This window comes from Lonchura striata, chromosome 2 (assembly GCF_050655825.1).
Source record: "Lonchura striata isolate lonStrDom1 chromosome 2, ASM5065582v1, whole genome shotgun sequence".
NCBI lineage: Eukaryota > Metazoa > Chordata > Aves > Passeriformes > Estrildidae > Lonchura > Lonchura striata.
Genome location: NC_140704.1, coordinates 49293037 through 49307928, shown reverse-complemented (window position 1 = coordinate 49307928; position 14892 = coordinate 49293037). Strand labels below are relative to the sequence as shown.

The window sequence follows — 14892 nt, the reverse complement described above, 5'->3', positions numbered from 1 at the left end:
ACACCACAACTTTTAATGTAGAAACTAGAGGCAATCTTCCACTTCACATGAAACACAAAAGTATCAGTACAAGTCCCGGACTCTAAATATCTTGCCTGAGACACCAGTCAGTAGATGCTCAAAGAACATTCAGCAGAAAACAGCTAGGATAGACTACTCCTCTGTTCCATATGATATAGCTTTGGAGACTTAGCTTATAAAGTTCTTGAATTTAAAAATTCAAGTCTCTATTGGACTTTTCTTTCATGAACCTGGGCTTTCTGAACTGATCCAGGTATGTGTAGCCTCTTCAACATTTTATCATTAACTCCATGGTTCCATTTTTTTTTGGGATGGAGTGTATATGTAGAAAGAAACACCTTTGTTCTGTTGTTTGCACTATTCAAATTCTTGCTAATTTCTTAGCTACTAGTTTGACTTCATCTTTTCCAAAAAGGCAGTTAAAAGCTGTTACCCTTTGAAATACACTCGGTCTCTTTTCAATTAACACTTTACAAAATCCCTAAAACTATGAAAACAGACTTACTTTTCATACCTATTCTTCCATCTTTACTATGACAATGCTGCCAATTAGTTTCAATGATATGTAGTACTTGTCCACCCATGAGAAACATTACTCCTTTATTGTTAAAGAATGATTTAAAAGCCTGTATTTCAGTATAGTTGTTATCTCTGCCAAGAACCACTACCTGAAAATTCCTAGCAGGCAAAGCGAGTTTGGAACACCTACCCTGATGATGAACCTGATGGCTGCGCACCCAGAGGTGGCCATCACTTTGGCGCTGTTGGGGACCAGGTTAAAAAGAGTAGGCACAATTGCTTCAGCGCCATGGTCAAACTTGTTTCCCAAAACAGTTGAAAGGTGGCTGTTTAGAGAACACATAAATTAATTTCTTAGTCTTAAAATAACAAAGCTCATTGTGGGTTTTAAAGATTCATCTTTCCAAACAACACATTTTCTCAATTTCACAATTTCCAGGCACACTAAGAAACCAAATGCAAATTACTTTACTTCATAATAAAAAACAAATACTACAATTGGAAAGCTGAAATTTTCATGTCCATATAAAGTATCACTGTATTTCTGCTTTTTAACACACTTTGAGATGTATACATCTAAAATTTGTAATTAATTATTGAGGTTTTTTTTTCCTTTTGCATGCAGGCAAAACTACTGAACTCACCACAATCAGCCAACCATAAAATTTGACTCCCTTGCCTGTTAAAGGTTACGTTTTCAGTTTTAACAAATATAAGAACACATGCCACTTATAGTAATTTAACTGTCCATTGGTGACAACAAATAGTTTTTTCATGCAGAAAGACTATATAAAAAGAATTTGTAGCCAGCAGCAAATGACATATCAAATATATCAAAGTTTTAGGGATCATGGAGAATTCCACGTTGTTGGCCTGGATGAGAACACTTGCAGAGTACTTTTACACTTCTTCTGACTTCATGTTAGAAAATGTTACTATTATTTTCTCAAAGTTTCTATTTCCTTGGATAGGGCAGCTGTATGCTTCAACATTTCCCCTTGGTCTGTTCAAACAGGAGACCAGAAAAGCAAGGATGAACTCTCTGGTGTTCCTGTTTCAGATGGCCACTGAAAACCAGTGGTTACACTAATGTCTTTCCAGAGGATAAAGAAAGTCATGGAAAACACAGGAATGGGAAAGACTACTCTGGTTTTCCCCTCTGCCCTTGAATTTAAAGGAGTCTATGAGATGTTAATGGTGAAGATTATATTTTAGTTTAGCCACAACTTCTAAAATTATCACGGTAATCTGTCTCTTGCCAAGAGACAACCCTGGAAGTGTTCAAGGTTCGGCTGGATGGGGCTTTGAGCAATCTGGTCCTGTGCAAAGTGTCCCAACATTGCCAGCGGGGTTGGAACTAGATGATCATTAAGGTCCCTTCCAACCCAAACCCATTCCATGATTCCATGAGAGGTATTATCTCACAAAATTGCTCTACGTTCAAACCACTACAGTGCTATTCACGTTGTCTTTACAAGCAGTGCCAGTGAAGTGCAGTGCCAATCACCCAAGCATAAATGATCCTAAGATTAAGTCCCCAATATCATTCACAGCAGTTTGTATTAACCTGCACTAATGACAACTTGGCAATGATGGTACTGGTTATTCACATACAATTTGTTACAGGATTATCAACTACATCTATCCCTTCAGAGAACAAATACTTATAAGCATTTATTTTCCTCTGTGGCTTCAGATCCTGACTTGACTTTTTCAGTCACAATTTACAGCAGTCCAACACGAGAATCTCTCCTGGGACACTGAGAAAGCACCTCGAAGACAACCCCACAGTAACATCTAGCAAGGTGCACAAAGGCACACGAACTGTACTTACGCTACAGTAATGCAGGCTTCTCTAACCACCTGGGATCTGAGATCCTTGGCTGACAGCTTGAAAGCACCATCCAACAGCCGTAAATGCTGGAAAAACCCATCGTACTGTGCAGCTCCAGCAACGAGCAAGGACCGAACCTTCTTCAGCTAAAAAAACCAACATGTTTGGGTTAGGACACTGCCAATATGCATTTCAAAACACAAGAAAAGGAACCGCTTCACTATGCAAACATACATGTTGGCATGCCTTTAAAGCAAAATTTTCAAAATGTATGGCAGCAATTTAAAAAAACAGCCAAAAATTTATATTAAGTACTAGAGCTAAAAAAAAAATTCTTAAGAGTCCAGAATATAAATCAAACCAATAATTCTGTTCATATACCTGTTTATAAAAAATTAAGATGCCATAAACCTGATTAAAAAACATAAATGGTACATGCACACAAATACGTCAACACTGTAAGTGTAACCTTTCACAGCTGTACACAAGAGATATTATTGCTAGCAGTTAACCTGTAGAATATGTAACTTTGCATAAATGCCAAACTTAAACATATGTGATGGCTTCTAGAAAATCTTCCCTTTAAACGTCAGTAAAAACGCATTTTATACTTAAAAAATACTCAAACATACTTGGTATACAGAAATTCAAGGTGCAAAAATTAAAATCAAAATTTCTTTCATTACCTGGAGTGTAACAACATAAAGAAAAAAAAAATTAAAATATCTGGCTCTCTGTGCTTTATGAAATACACCCACCCAAGCCTGAAATCAGATAAAAAGTTTACCGCATTAGTTCGCTGATCCCAATCATGTTTGTCATCTGATAGAATTTCCCTGATTTTGTTCAACGTTTCTTCAAGTTCTCGACTAGAATAGATCTGAAGTATTAAAAATAAAAAAAAAAAAAACCAAGAAGAAGTTCACATTGTTAATATCCCAGGTAATGTGATAAAGAAAAATATCTTGAGAAGAATGCAAATACAATCCTAATCCCACAAATCTTACTCCCAAAGTTCCAGAGACCTGTGTAAGAGTTATAAACGGGCATTTTAACACCAATCTGTAAGGATATCCATGTATAATGAATATTCATGAAAAAAAGAAAAGCTGAAGAAGCAACATTTTTCCTTCCAGAATTTTTCTTTTCTTTAAGCTCATCACAAAGATTTTACCATTCACCTTTGTGATGAGCTAACCATACCCACAATTTCATTAACCTCACTTAAAAAAATAAATAATTCAATAGGAGCAGAGGTTTTAGATAATCTGCTGCAATACTACTGCAACTCAGTTTCAATTTTCATACTCTTATAATGAAACTCAACGAACATTTTAACTCATTGCAACTCTTGGAGCTGGGACTCTAAGGAACAACTGGGCTGTGAGAACAATTGGAATTTGTCTGAAAAATTAAATTAAAAGGATTCCATAGCTTCTCTATGTATAGCTACTTGAAGACTATCATTTAATAACTAACACAGTCAGTAAATAAATATAAAGAGCCACCTCTAGACAGAATTCTCACTATACAGTAAGACCACCAATACTGAAGCCTGAATAATCTAATCATGTGACAATCACTATTTGTTTATAAATTAATTAATGTCTTTATTGAACTGTACATGTATAAGAACAGATTTTTAAATAAGAAAGGAATAAAAAGCCTACTCATGAAAAAATATTGTTTTCAAATTAACTTATTTCCCTTCTATTTTCCTGGACATAACTCAAAGGATGCTTTTTTCTGCCTCCTTTTGTGCACAGACAAAATTTAAAGTTTTTTTTTTCTCTTTAGACTGAGAAAAACTTAAAGAGAATATGAAACAAATTACTAAGCAGAAGCTAATCTGGCCAGAGCTTTGTTTTGTTTGTTTTTTTTAAAGCATTTTCAGCTGAACGTTTCAATTTTTTTGGATCAGAAGTTTTTTTACATAATCACATTGGGCAAAATTCACCAGCCCATACACAAGTACCTGACACCACCTGAAACACCATTTAATATATTTGTGTATACTGGTAGCCTATTAATAGTTGTTAAACAACCCTAGTTTATTCTAACACTAATTCTGTAAGTATCATACTCTTAAAAAAAAATATTGTGTGTGTCTCAGTAAGCTTTTTTATCAAAATTCATTTCCATTCTGAAAGAAAATTTTCTTTGAAAGAAAATTCCGTGAAAGTGCAAAGGACTAGTTTTTCTTTGAAAGTGTAAAGGGCTAATCACTGGTTAAGGTTAACTCAAGATGCAGTTTTATATTACAGTGACACTTCATGCCATCAGAATTCATTACATGATTCAATCTCCTCAGAATCTCCCTTTACCATAAGCCTCTTTGACCTGTCTCTGGCTCAGTTCAAACCTTTAATACACAGCAAGCTCATCCCACAAGAGAGGCGAAAATTTCTTTGCAAACTTAGCATTTCTCTGTGAATTTATCACAAAGCAAGGTGCAACAAGAAGGGAAGCAGGATGATGCCTTTTGGTGGTATCTAATTGAGGACTGTTCAATGTACACTCAAATCTCAGAAGTCTTGGTCAAGGTACAAAAACTTCTTGCAAGCTGTTTCATTAAGTCCTGAAAATATAACTTTTTTGTTGTCAGCCTCTGTGTCATAAGAGACCATGTTGTACAGTATAGTTACTGCTGCAAGACTAAAACATGCTGGGCCCTAGGCAGTCACAGAAGCAACCCCTACAACGGGTTAATGTCTACCCTATATAGCATTTCCAGGCAAATAACTGATCTTTTTCTTTAATTACCTGGCACAAATAGAACTGGACTTAGGAATATTCAAATTGGCATTGCAGTGGAGAATTTAATAAATGGTATAATTTTATTTTGTCATTAAATTAAAACCGTAATTCCACTGAAAAATCCTGTATTCTCAAGACTGCACATACCTGCCTTAATTTCATAGGAATAAAAGGCAGTATTTTAATAATTTCTTTTCTCCCTGGCCACAATTAATTATACTTTTAGCAGGCCAAGATTAAATTATGTGTTCAGCCACTGACATAATGTATTTTTTGTTCACAAGTTCCCACATCAGACTTTATAAAAGAACTGAACTTCTTTTCAAACAAATTTTAGCTACAAATGGGAGTTACTCCTAATATCCCAAACAGAATTTTCTTCTGTTTCAGCAACGGTTTAAGATGTAAAAACAGTATGGTTGTAATTTTGAATATGAAGGTACAATCCTGTTATTATAGTACATTTTGGCACACAGATCCATCAGACTACATCTAAAAATCACCCATCTTCTTCATAAACTGCTGCTATCCATTAGAGGGCAACATAAACACACCGCATTAAAGGCAACTGGTAACATCAAAGACAGCAAAAATTAAGAGTTCAAACACAAGTAAATAATAACTATGGCAAGTATTTTCAATACGGGGATTTAAAACTGGGTACAAGTAAACAATATAACATTCCTAAAAAAAGATGAGCAGTCATAAGAAAAGCTTCCTGGAAAGTCAGATCTACCATTGGAGACTTTTACGGATGACTTAAAACATATCCACACAGTAAGTAATCTCAATTTATTTGATTAATTCAAATGCACTCAAATCCTGATCCAGAATTGAACCTGGTTTTCCATATAGTTTCCTTTCTTACTTTCATTGAAGCCACTACTAAAACCCATAAATACAGTGAAAACAGAAGAGACACAGGAATGGGCCCAGTAACATCAAACAACTCTCTCTCCTCATGCTGTCCTTTGCTTTTAGGATAATTTGTTAAAACTACAGGTCACAAACATTCTTTCTTCACAAGTCTAACAGAGAAATATCCCACTTCCTTAGTAATTAACATGGTCACAGAATGTGAAATCTGCTTTGGTTTTCTTTTTCTTAAAGATCAAAGACTGTCCACAACCAGAAGCATGAAGTTGGCCAGGAAGTTATTATTCCTAAGGACAAAGAAAAAAAATAACGTTTTTTTTTTCTTGCATGCTCATCTATGAGCCAAATAGGTAATTTTGGTGTCAGCTACACATTTCTCGCCTGCCTCCTCACCTCAGCTTGAGGGAGATTAGTAAAGACAAACATCTTTCTCTACCTCCTGAAGCTTAGAGAATGACCTACCTTCCTAGGCCATTCAGCAGTCAGACAGAAAATAACATGTGTTGGTCCATGTGGTCACCCCAGTTTTGTTCCTGCAGTGTTACTAACCAGCCTGAGTAATCAGAGAACTCTGTGTGGGACTGTACTTGAGACTGCACACACTAAGATGCTGAACTACACATTCTCTGTTCTGTGGAACATGGCTCTGTTCAACATAACAGGAATAAACAATATTGAGAGTTGCATGTTTTTATCCTCCAAAGAATTCTTAACACAGTCTGAAGAGGCAAAGATACATAAAGCTCTTACAGTGTTAGACAAAGACCTCCTTGATGTGACAGGGATCATGGAGATTGAGTGCTCCCTCATGAAAGCAGACAGTATTGCTGCCTGCAGAAGCAGATCTAACAACTATGCTTGGGAAATAAAAATAGAACAAAAGTACATATTAAGAAAGGGGAGTCTTAGAAAATCCTTCTGTCATTTGGGAACTATGGCTTACTGAGATTTTGGTTGTGTTCCACACCACAGCTGCTCAAGGAAAACTTATTCAAAATAGCCCTTGTATGCTACACACATATTCAATGACTCAACTATGTGAAAGTATCAAATACATGCAATTCCCACACTAAAAGGATATAAATTCAAATCTGATCTTTTAATTAAGAACTCAGAATCCAACAAGTTCATTAGTATGAAAATAAGGCAGTAGATTGAATTTTTTTTAAGTACTACTAGAATAAGGACATGTATACCAGACACCATTACAATTCACGCAAATTTGAAAATACCATTCTTGCTGTTTAAATTATTTGCCTATATTATTATTATTACTTTCCCAACATCATGTTAATCTTTTTCTTATTAAAACATCCAATTATTTTCACAAGTTCCCTGAAAAAGTTTGAGAAAAGCAATAAGGCATTTTAGCCAAAACACAATGTAGTAATAATTAGTAGGACAGTAAAGAAAAGGTGGCACTCTTTTGGTAACTCCCGGGAAAATATGATGAGCCTTCCATGGAGACTCTAAGGTCAGAAAGAGGGAAAACTAATGATACGTGCCTAAAACAATGTAAAATTATGTAAATTTTAAAAGCAGGTTAACCCATTATTACAAATAACATATTTCTGAAGACAAACATGAATATACACAGAATCTCACCTGTACAGTAGGAACATCTGTAAATGCCTTAATAAAATCATCCTCATCCACAGCTCCAGCTCCTCCTTCTTTAGAGGAACCTAAAAAAAAAAAAATACTGTTAAACAGGATGTAACACACATCAAGGTTTTAAATCTCTTAAAAGCATCTTTCACCACACCTACTTTCAATCATTCATCTTACAAAAATGCTGCATGTAGAATTGTACATAATGTGTAGAATCACAAGACCTTGAATTCTGACTTCACCATAAGGAAAAAAAAAAAACAACTTTTTTTTAACCCAAAACGAACAATTCTAGGTAATTTCCAATTTGACAATTTTAATGGTGTCATAATTTTTATTTTTGTGTCTAATCAGAAACATGTTTCATAAAACAATCCTCTAGCAGCTATTTGCATTTAATTCTGAGACCTGCACCCTGACAACAAAAATGTTCTAAAATAAAGCCCCAAATTTCAAATTATTTACCAGAGCAAGCACTATTCATCACTAAATGGAATTCCTCCAGATGAATTTTTGTCTTAACATATGTGTCTTAGGTAATCAACCCTGAAAGTCTTGGGGTTGGTTTTCGTGTTTTCCATTATTCACACATTAATCTAAGAAGTGTGAGGTACATTTCTTAGTCTTAAGGTTACAAGAACTTCAACAACAAAAGAAAAGACACGGTGAGGAGAATTTGCACTGGAGCAAAATCTGAACTTCAGTGACCTTGTTTTCTGACCACTCAGGATGGAACTCTTCTCACATGACAGAATACTGACAGGTAACCACCTGCTGGTTTCACACTGGTATACCTTGCAAATTTCATTAACATCTTTTCTTAGAAGCTAAGACAACTGTATTTGAAAACAATGTTTGGATTTTGCTTTCCTGCAAAAACTTGGGTTATTGAGAAAGCTCCCTTTTTAAAAGGAATTAGCTCAAGTCTGCTATCAAATCAAAGAACAAGGTCTTTAAGTCCAGGCTATGCTACAAGTCTACTCCAAGCACAAGGTGAAGCTTGGCAGAACCCTTAAGTATCTTCAATAATTGCATCAGGAAGGTAATACAACAAAACATATTGACCACATGGAATCAGTCCAGTTGAACATTTCCTTTCTGAAAGGAAAAACAATTCGTCATAGCAAATGAGTATTTGGGAACAAGTGCCTCTTTCAGAGTGAGGCCTACAGGATAGATGGAAGAATGCCCTCCCTAAGTGGCAGAATGAAATGGAGGTATCACACAGAGAAGACACATATTTTACTAATTATAGAACAAGCATAAAGAAAAAGCATTTAAGAGACTGAGTGGTCAATCAGAACAAAAAGCTAGGAATTCTTGAAGAAAAAAAATTTTGGTGGCTGCACTCTAAGAATCATGGTTTACTGTCCCTGATCTCTTAATTATAGTGAAGGAAATTAAGTCTCCTATGTTTGTATACATGTATCGTTTGGAAATACAAGGGTGCACTACTACTATAAATTTGGTGGCAAACTTACTAGATCTCAACACTGCTGTGCAGAACAAGATCTCTCACATACCTTTGTGGCTTATTAGTGTAAAACCACAGAATCTGGACACAGTACCTGCATTATGATATAGGAATACCTAATAGATTTTGAGGCTTTAGCCTCAAAGGATGCTATAAAGAGATGCTGTACACAACACATTTCAACATGTGTATCTCCAACACCATCTGTCACAATTGCCAGTGGCAGCCAGAAGAGAAAATATAAATTATAACCACTTATTCCTTCTCCTTCCAGAGAGTAGAGGGAACAAACCCTTCCATAAATGTAATGACTATCTGAGCAGCTAAAAAAAAAATGAAGAGATTAAGAACACATCCTTCTCTGCCACACAAACTTGTACAGCTCTTCAAAGGGAAAATACGCTTGTCAGAGCAGAATTTTGTGGAGACACCTAGAATTTGGCCCAGTGTAAAAGTAGGAGGTGCAAACATGTTAAAGTGGGTGGTACAGACAGCAATGTACATGCTCATAACCTCATTTGTTTGTCCACAAATACTCTGACATTTAAGAAAATCTAATAGAAACAAAACAGATTCAATATACAGTACCTACTCTGGAAAAGTAAATAGAAAAGTAAGGTTATAAAAGCTCTGTATTATTATTCAGTTACATAAATACACAAACACCTATGCTAACACAGGGAAAAAAAGTACTTTGCATTTCCATCCTTACCAACTTTTTTAGGGAATAAACTACAGAAACATTACAAACTGACACATATAGGCCATGAACATAAAAATATAGAAAAGATGTTTGGACTTCAAGTATTTCTAGTTCACTGCTGTACATCATGAAGAAAAAGATTAAAAGGAGATGAAGTTGCCCTTGCTAAGTAAGTAAATGCTGTTACTTTCAGTCTGCCCTAAAGTATCACTTTTAAAATTAGGAAACAGCATGCGTTACATGACAGGTACTTCTAGCACCTAAGCATCACCTAGTAATTCATCCTGAGCAGTAAGGAAAAATCCTTTATCCAAGGAATGACATTTTTTTCCTTCTAAAAGAGAAAGAGGAGGGACAGACTATTATTTAAAATTCAGTTGACAGAGTCCAGACACAGAGACCTTTCCATCCTCCTGAGTTTCAACAACTAGTTCACATCCACAAACCAATTTTCTTTTAAATTAATACTCTCCAAAAGTTGTTTTATTAACTGGTAAAAAAAAGTATTATGTGGTTCAAAGTAATCTGTAAACCACACTTCACTTCTATTTCACAGATCTTTCTCCTCAACTGCATGATGGCATATGCATACCAAAGCAAAGTATGAAGTAACTTCTCTTCATGTAATATAGAAGTCAGAAGTCCACACTGCCTAAAGAGGAAAAATACTGTTCCATTTTCCCCTTCCCTTTCCAATCTATACATATTTTTTACCAACTCTGTTTACCAAGTCACTGTTTCTGTAGAGGCAATAAAAAAATGACAGAAGTCCACCTGCTGTTTTCCAATTCAGGAGAAAGTATTTTACTGTGCTAACAAGATACATAACAGTCATACACATGCAATGCCTTCAAAGGATCTCTCAGGCTTTTGTAAGGATTGATTCCTCCACGAAAGCAACACCAGAGCTTTACTAAATTCTCAATTCAGACAGTGTTGTCTCCAGACCCCAAACTGATATATCTGACAGAGCACATGTATAAGATGTTTTGTTCCTTACCTTCTCAGACCAAGCTTGTGATTACTAATTTCTTGTATCTCTCTCTAGTATTAATTCCTTCCACTGAAAAGTGCATGCTCAAGGCTCCCCAAGGCACATACAGTCCTTTGACCAAATACGGACAAGTTTAGCTACTGCATTCCTAAAGGCAAGAACACTATAAACAATTCTAGGGGGCTTTAACCCCATTGCATTTTTAATATCTTTAAGTGCTCAGCACACAGCTAAAATCCAGAGCCTCATCAACTGGATAATTATATTTCCCTGTCTTTGGACTTGACTCCAACTGAGCTGTTTTTCACCTGAGACCCAGAAGAAAAAACTGTCTAATGGAGAGGAATAAAAATACATGCAACACATTTATGCACATTGTTTCCAAACCTTTACTTTTTCTTATCCTTCAAGCCTTCTAGTTAGACAGACTCTCAGAGAGCCCTGGAAGCCTCAGTTCCCCTTCAGGAAGCTAGTGAGACTATATCAAACATAACAGACAGACTTGAAATAGAAGTGTATCATGGCAGCTGAAGTGCTGGGGGGAGTGGTGGGGGGTTTTGATAGGTTTCTCTTTTTAGTGTGTGCATCTTCAGTTTGTTTTCTTTTTTAAACTGAAGTTCAGTGATTCTGGAAATAGAGGCATATCCCTCACTTCCTGCAGACTGCTAACAGAGATGACACTTTCATGAGTTAAACATAAAGGTTTCTAACACTTTGCAAGGCCCTAGGAGTCTTTTTTTGGAAGGTTTATTCCAGTCATAAGGCCAAGTTCAGCACTGAGAAAACTCAACACCAGAAAGGGGTACTGTATGCAAGCAAGGGAATTACCCAGCCTTTTGTGAAATCAATTTTTCACCCAGGAGTTAATTCCTGTGGTTGAGTTTTTCCCCTCTTCAGACTGAAACACTTGAAATACTTCCAATATATCACAACTTTGGAATGTTCACTTGCTCTACTGCCTTGATGCTCTCTCCAGTATTATCTACTAATCTGTACATAATGGGATGACAAAACAATGGTGCAACACTATATGGAAAAAGAAAGATTCTGAATGTGATTTTGGACTTGTATTCCTGTTTTGAAAAAGAGAACTGCTTATTCAAAACATGCCTAACTGTTAATAAAGTACACAAGTGCTGGCCTAAAAGTACAAAAAAATTTGCTCCATTTGTATTTGGTAGCAGGCCTTTACTAGTCAAATTCATTTTTTTCTACTTTCATAAGTCCTTTGAAAAAATTTCACAATAAAAATTTTCACAGTGAAAAAAGGGAATTTCAGGGTATAGAAGCTTAGGAGTATAACAAATACTCAAAAACTCCATTTCACTTTTTGTTCCTAAATACTTTTCTCAAAATGTCAAAATGTTTTCCTAAAAAAATTTAACTATTTTCTGATACAACATGCATCACAATTTAACATTAGTAAACTCTGAAAGGGATACTGTTTCTCAGATGTCTTTTATCACTCAGAAATCTCTAACTGTAGGAAATAACTATCTTACTTAAGAACATACCTACAGTAAAATGATCGGGACTATAATTTTTTTTTTTGGAAAGACAACGAAATGTTACACCTTTGTCTCAGCTAATTAAAAAGCTTCATTTCTTATCTATCAGAAACTGAAGCAAAACATGCAGTTCATTCTGGACTGAAAGAAAAAACTACTGTTACCCTTTTGGCTCTGTAGGTTAATAAACAATCAGCTGCAAATTAGGAGCAGGCAGCAGCTTCAGCTCGGCGTGGGATAAATGGGCAGGATAAGCTCAAGTACTTACTCAGCTTTTCATATAATAGGTTAACTGGCAACTCCCACTCACTCCTACTGACCTCTGTCATTCCAGCACTGGTACAGCTGAGCACTAAATCACAAAAGGGAGGGGCTAAAACGAGAATAAAATAAACTGGCCAAGATGAATAGTGTCACTGAGCAAGTTCCCTAGTCTGCCTCACTGTGGGGCCATACAAACACCAAGGCAGCACAATCCAGTGGCTGACTCAGGATACAAATGAGTTAGAGAAGACAAGGTAGGAAATCAGCCCAGGCAGCTTAAAAAAGTACAGCTGCTGAAAGTCTAAGTACAGGCTGAAGGGAATAGAGCAATACTTAAACAAAATGAACTCAAGGAAGGACAACTGCAGAAGCTACATGGTGAAATGGACAGCCTCTCTCACAAGACCGGGAGTGGAGCAGATCTAAGGAAAGTGCTGATACCAAACAAAAATAAACAAACAAGCCAACACACACACAAACTATAAATAATAGATCACAACAATCCTATCAATGATGAAGAAACAAAACCTAATTGTTTCTTCAGCATGGTACTTGCAATAATAACCACATTCTGTTCCCAGCCATAGTGGGCAGATGTTGCAAAGGTCATATTTAATTATTTGAATGTACATTCTGCTGTCTGTTAGTGTCTGTAACAGGGATTTTTCCTGAATCTTCTGTAGCTCTCAGTCTTTGCAAAATCTACTTGGTTCATCCTTGGGTCAGGCCTCATTATTTACTGTTAAAGTGGTATCTGTTAGGGGCCAGGGAAGGAAATTTCCAGTGCTTCATGATCTGAATTACAACCTCTGAGATGGCAAGGGTGACTTTTAAGGCAAATTACTCTGATACTACCCTCCTGTACAGATTGATCTCAATCTCAGTAAGTCAGTAAGGACTCTCTTTATCTTTCCAAGTATCATGAGATTACAAAAATAGTCTAGAATAGTATATCTTCCTAAATTTGGTTCCGTAAAACGGGAACCAAATGATCAGAAAAAGGCTGGAGACTGAGAAGTTTTGAAAATTCCCTTCACATTTTAAATTACTGAGTTATCTAAAGTTATTTGATATACTGTGCATAGAGACCTTGATGTATTAACATATTTTAACATTCAAAATGTTCTTATTCCCATGTTTGAAAAACTGATCTGTGAACTTCAACTGACATACTTGAATAAAACCACCCATAAAACTAGCAAATAAGTATTCTTCAGTCTCAAGTATCAGTATGAAGCACAGTGGTGTTCTTTGGATGACTGAAAGTCACCCAGTATAGATGCTTTCAGTTTGCCTGCTTAAGTTAGGAAAACATTTAAGAGCAACAATGAAGCAGCAGTTGCTCAAATAAAAACCACTTGGATCAAGATTAGACAAGATTTTTTTTTTTTTTAGACAAGACCCATAGTTTCAGATAATTACACTGGTAAATCCTATAAGATGGATATAATTAGACCAACTTAGATAAAATTAAGTAGTAAGTAAGACAAAATTAAGTAACTTGTACTGTCAGCACCACTTACTGGTTTTGCTATACAAGTTAAGAAATAGATTATGCTGCTAATTGACACAACTCTGACAATAAAACTGTGGGGAAGACCAAACCATTAAGAGCTGCAGAGATTCTAGCTTAGATAAGTTTTCATCAACTCAAGTTCCACTGCCTTGTGTCCATTTCCTGAGACAACAGCAACTGCATATGCAAACAACTAACTACCCGTTCTCCAAAGCCTCTCTGTTACCATAAATTATTGCAAGCACACACTTTGTCTACCAGAGAAACCTCACAAAGAGAAGTTCACTGGGAGATGAACTTACTGGGTTACTCAACACATCTGTCATATAGTAGTTATTACCTGCCTATAGGGAAACAGGAGAGTGAGAGAGCAGCAAAAGGAACCCGTACCAGTCTCATGGGCCACTGCAGTTCACGATTCAGTAACAGCCTAAAATGCCTCTGACTGGAGATGCCTTTGACAAAGACACCCAGGCAGGCAACTAGTATCAGGAAATCTGTTCAGCTGTTCCAACACAAGCCAGCAGAGTTTTTGAAATGAATTTCAGAAAAAGGTTTTTACATCATCAGATACAATACTAAACCCAAATGAACAATTTTTTTTTCCTCCCCAGCATCTCCTGGCAAAGCCTTGCTGTTATTTTAACCAGCTTAGATAACAATTCAAGTGACTAAGCAGAATAGAAATATATTCACTAGAAAGTCCACTTTAAGGGAACTGACAGATAAATTCTGTCATGTTCAGCCCCAGTAACTGACATTCACTCTTGTCCACCCCACTTCCTCCAATGCCCAAGTCATCATCCCTGAGGCAC

At 36.1% G+C, this 14892-nt stretch overlaps 1 protein-coding gene across 40 annotated transcripts in view; it reads right to left on the bottom strand.

Annotated features, from left to right (window-relative positions):
• Window positions 1–14892, bottom strand: part of CLASP2 (cytoplasmic linker associated protein 2) — a 139216-nt gene that overhangs the window by 59759 nt on the left and 64565 nt on the right. For all 40 annotated transcript variants that reach the window (XM_021553196.4, XM_021553203.4, XM_085573352.1 and 37 more), the window contains 4 exons: window positions 7613–7692; window positions 3162–3254; window positions 2375–2520; window positions 731–866 (listed from right to left, as the gene is read on the bottom strand). In XM_021553196.4, coding sequence (XP_021408871.1) covers window positions 731–866; window positions 2375–2520; window positions 3162–3254; window positions 7613–7692 — 455 coding nt within the window. The remainder of the gene's footprint in view (window positions 1–730; window positions 867–2374; window positions 2521–3161; window positions 3255–7612; window positions 7693–14892) is intronic.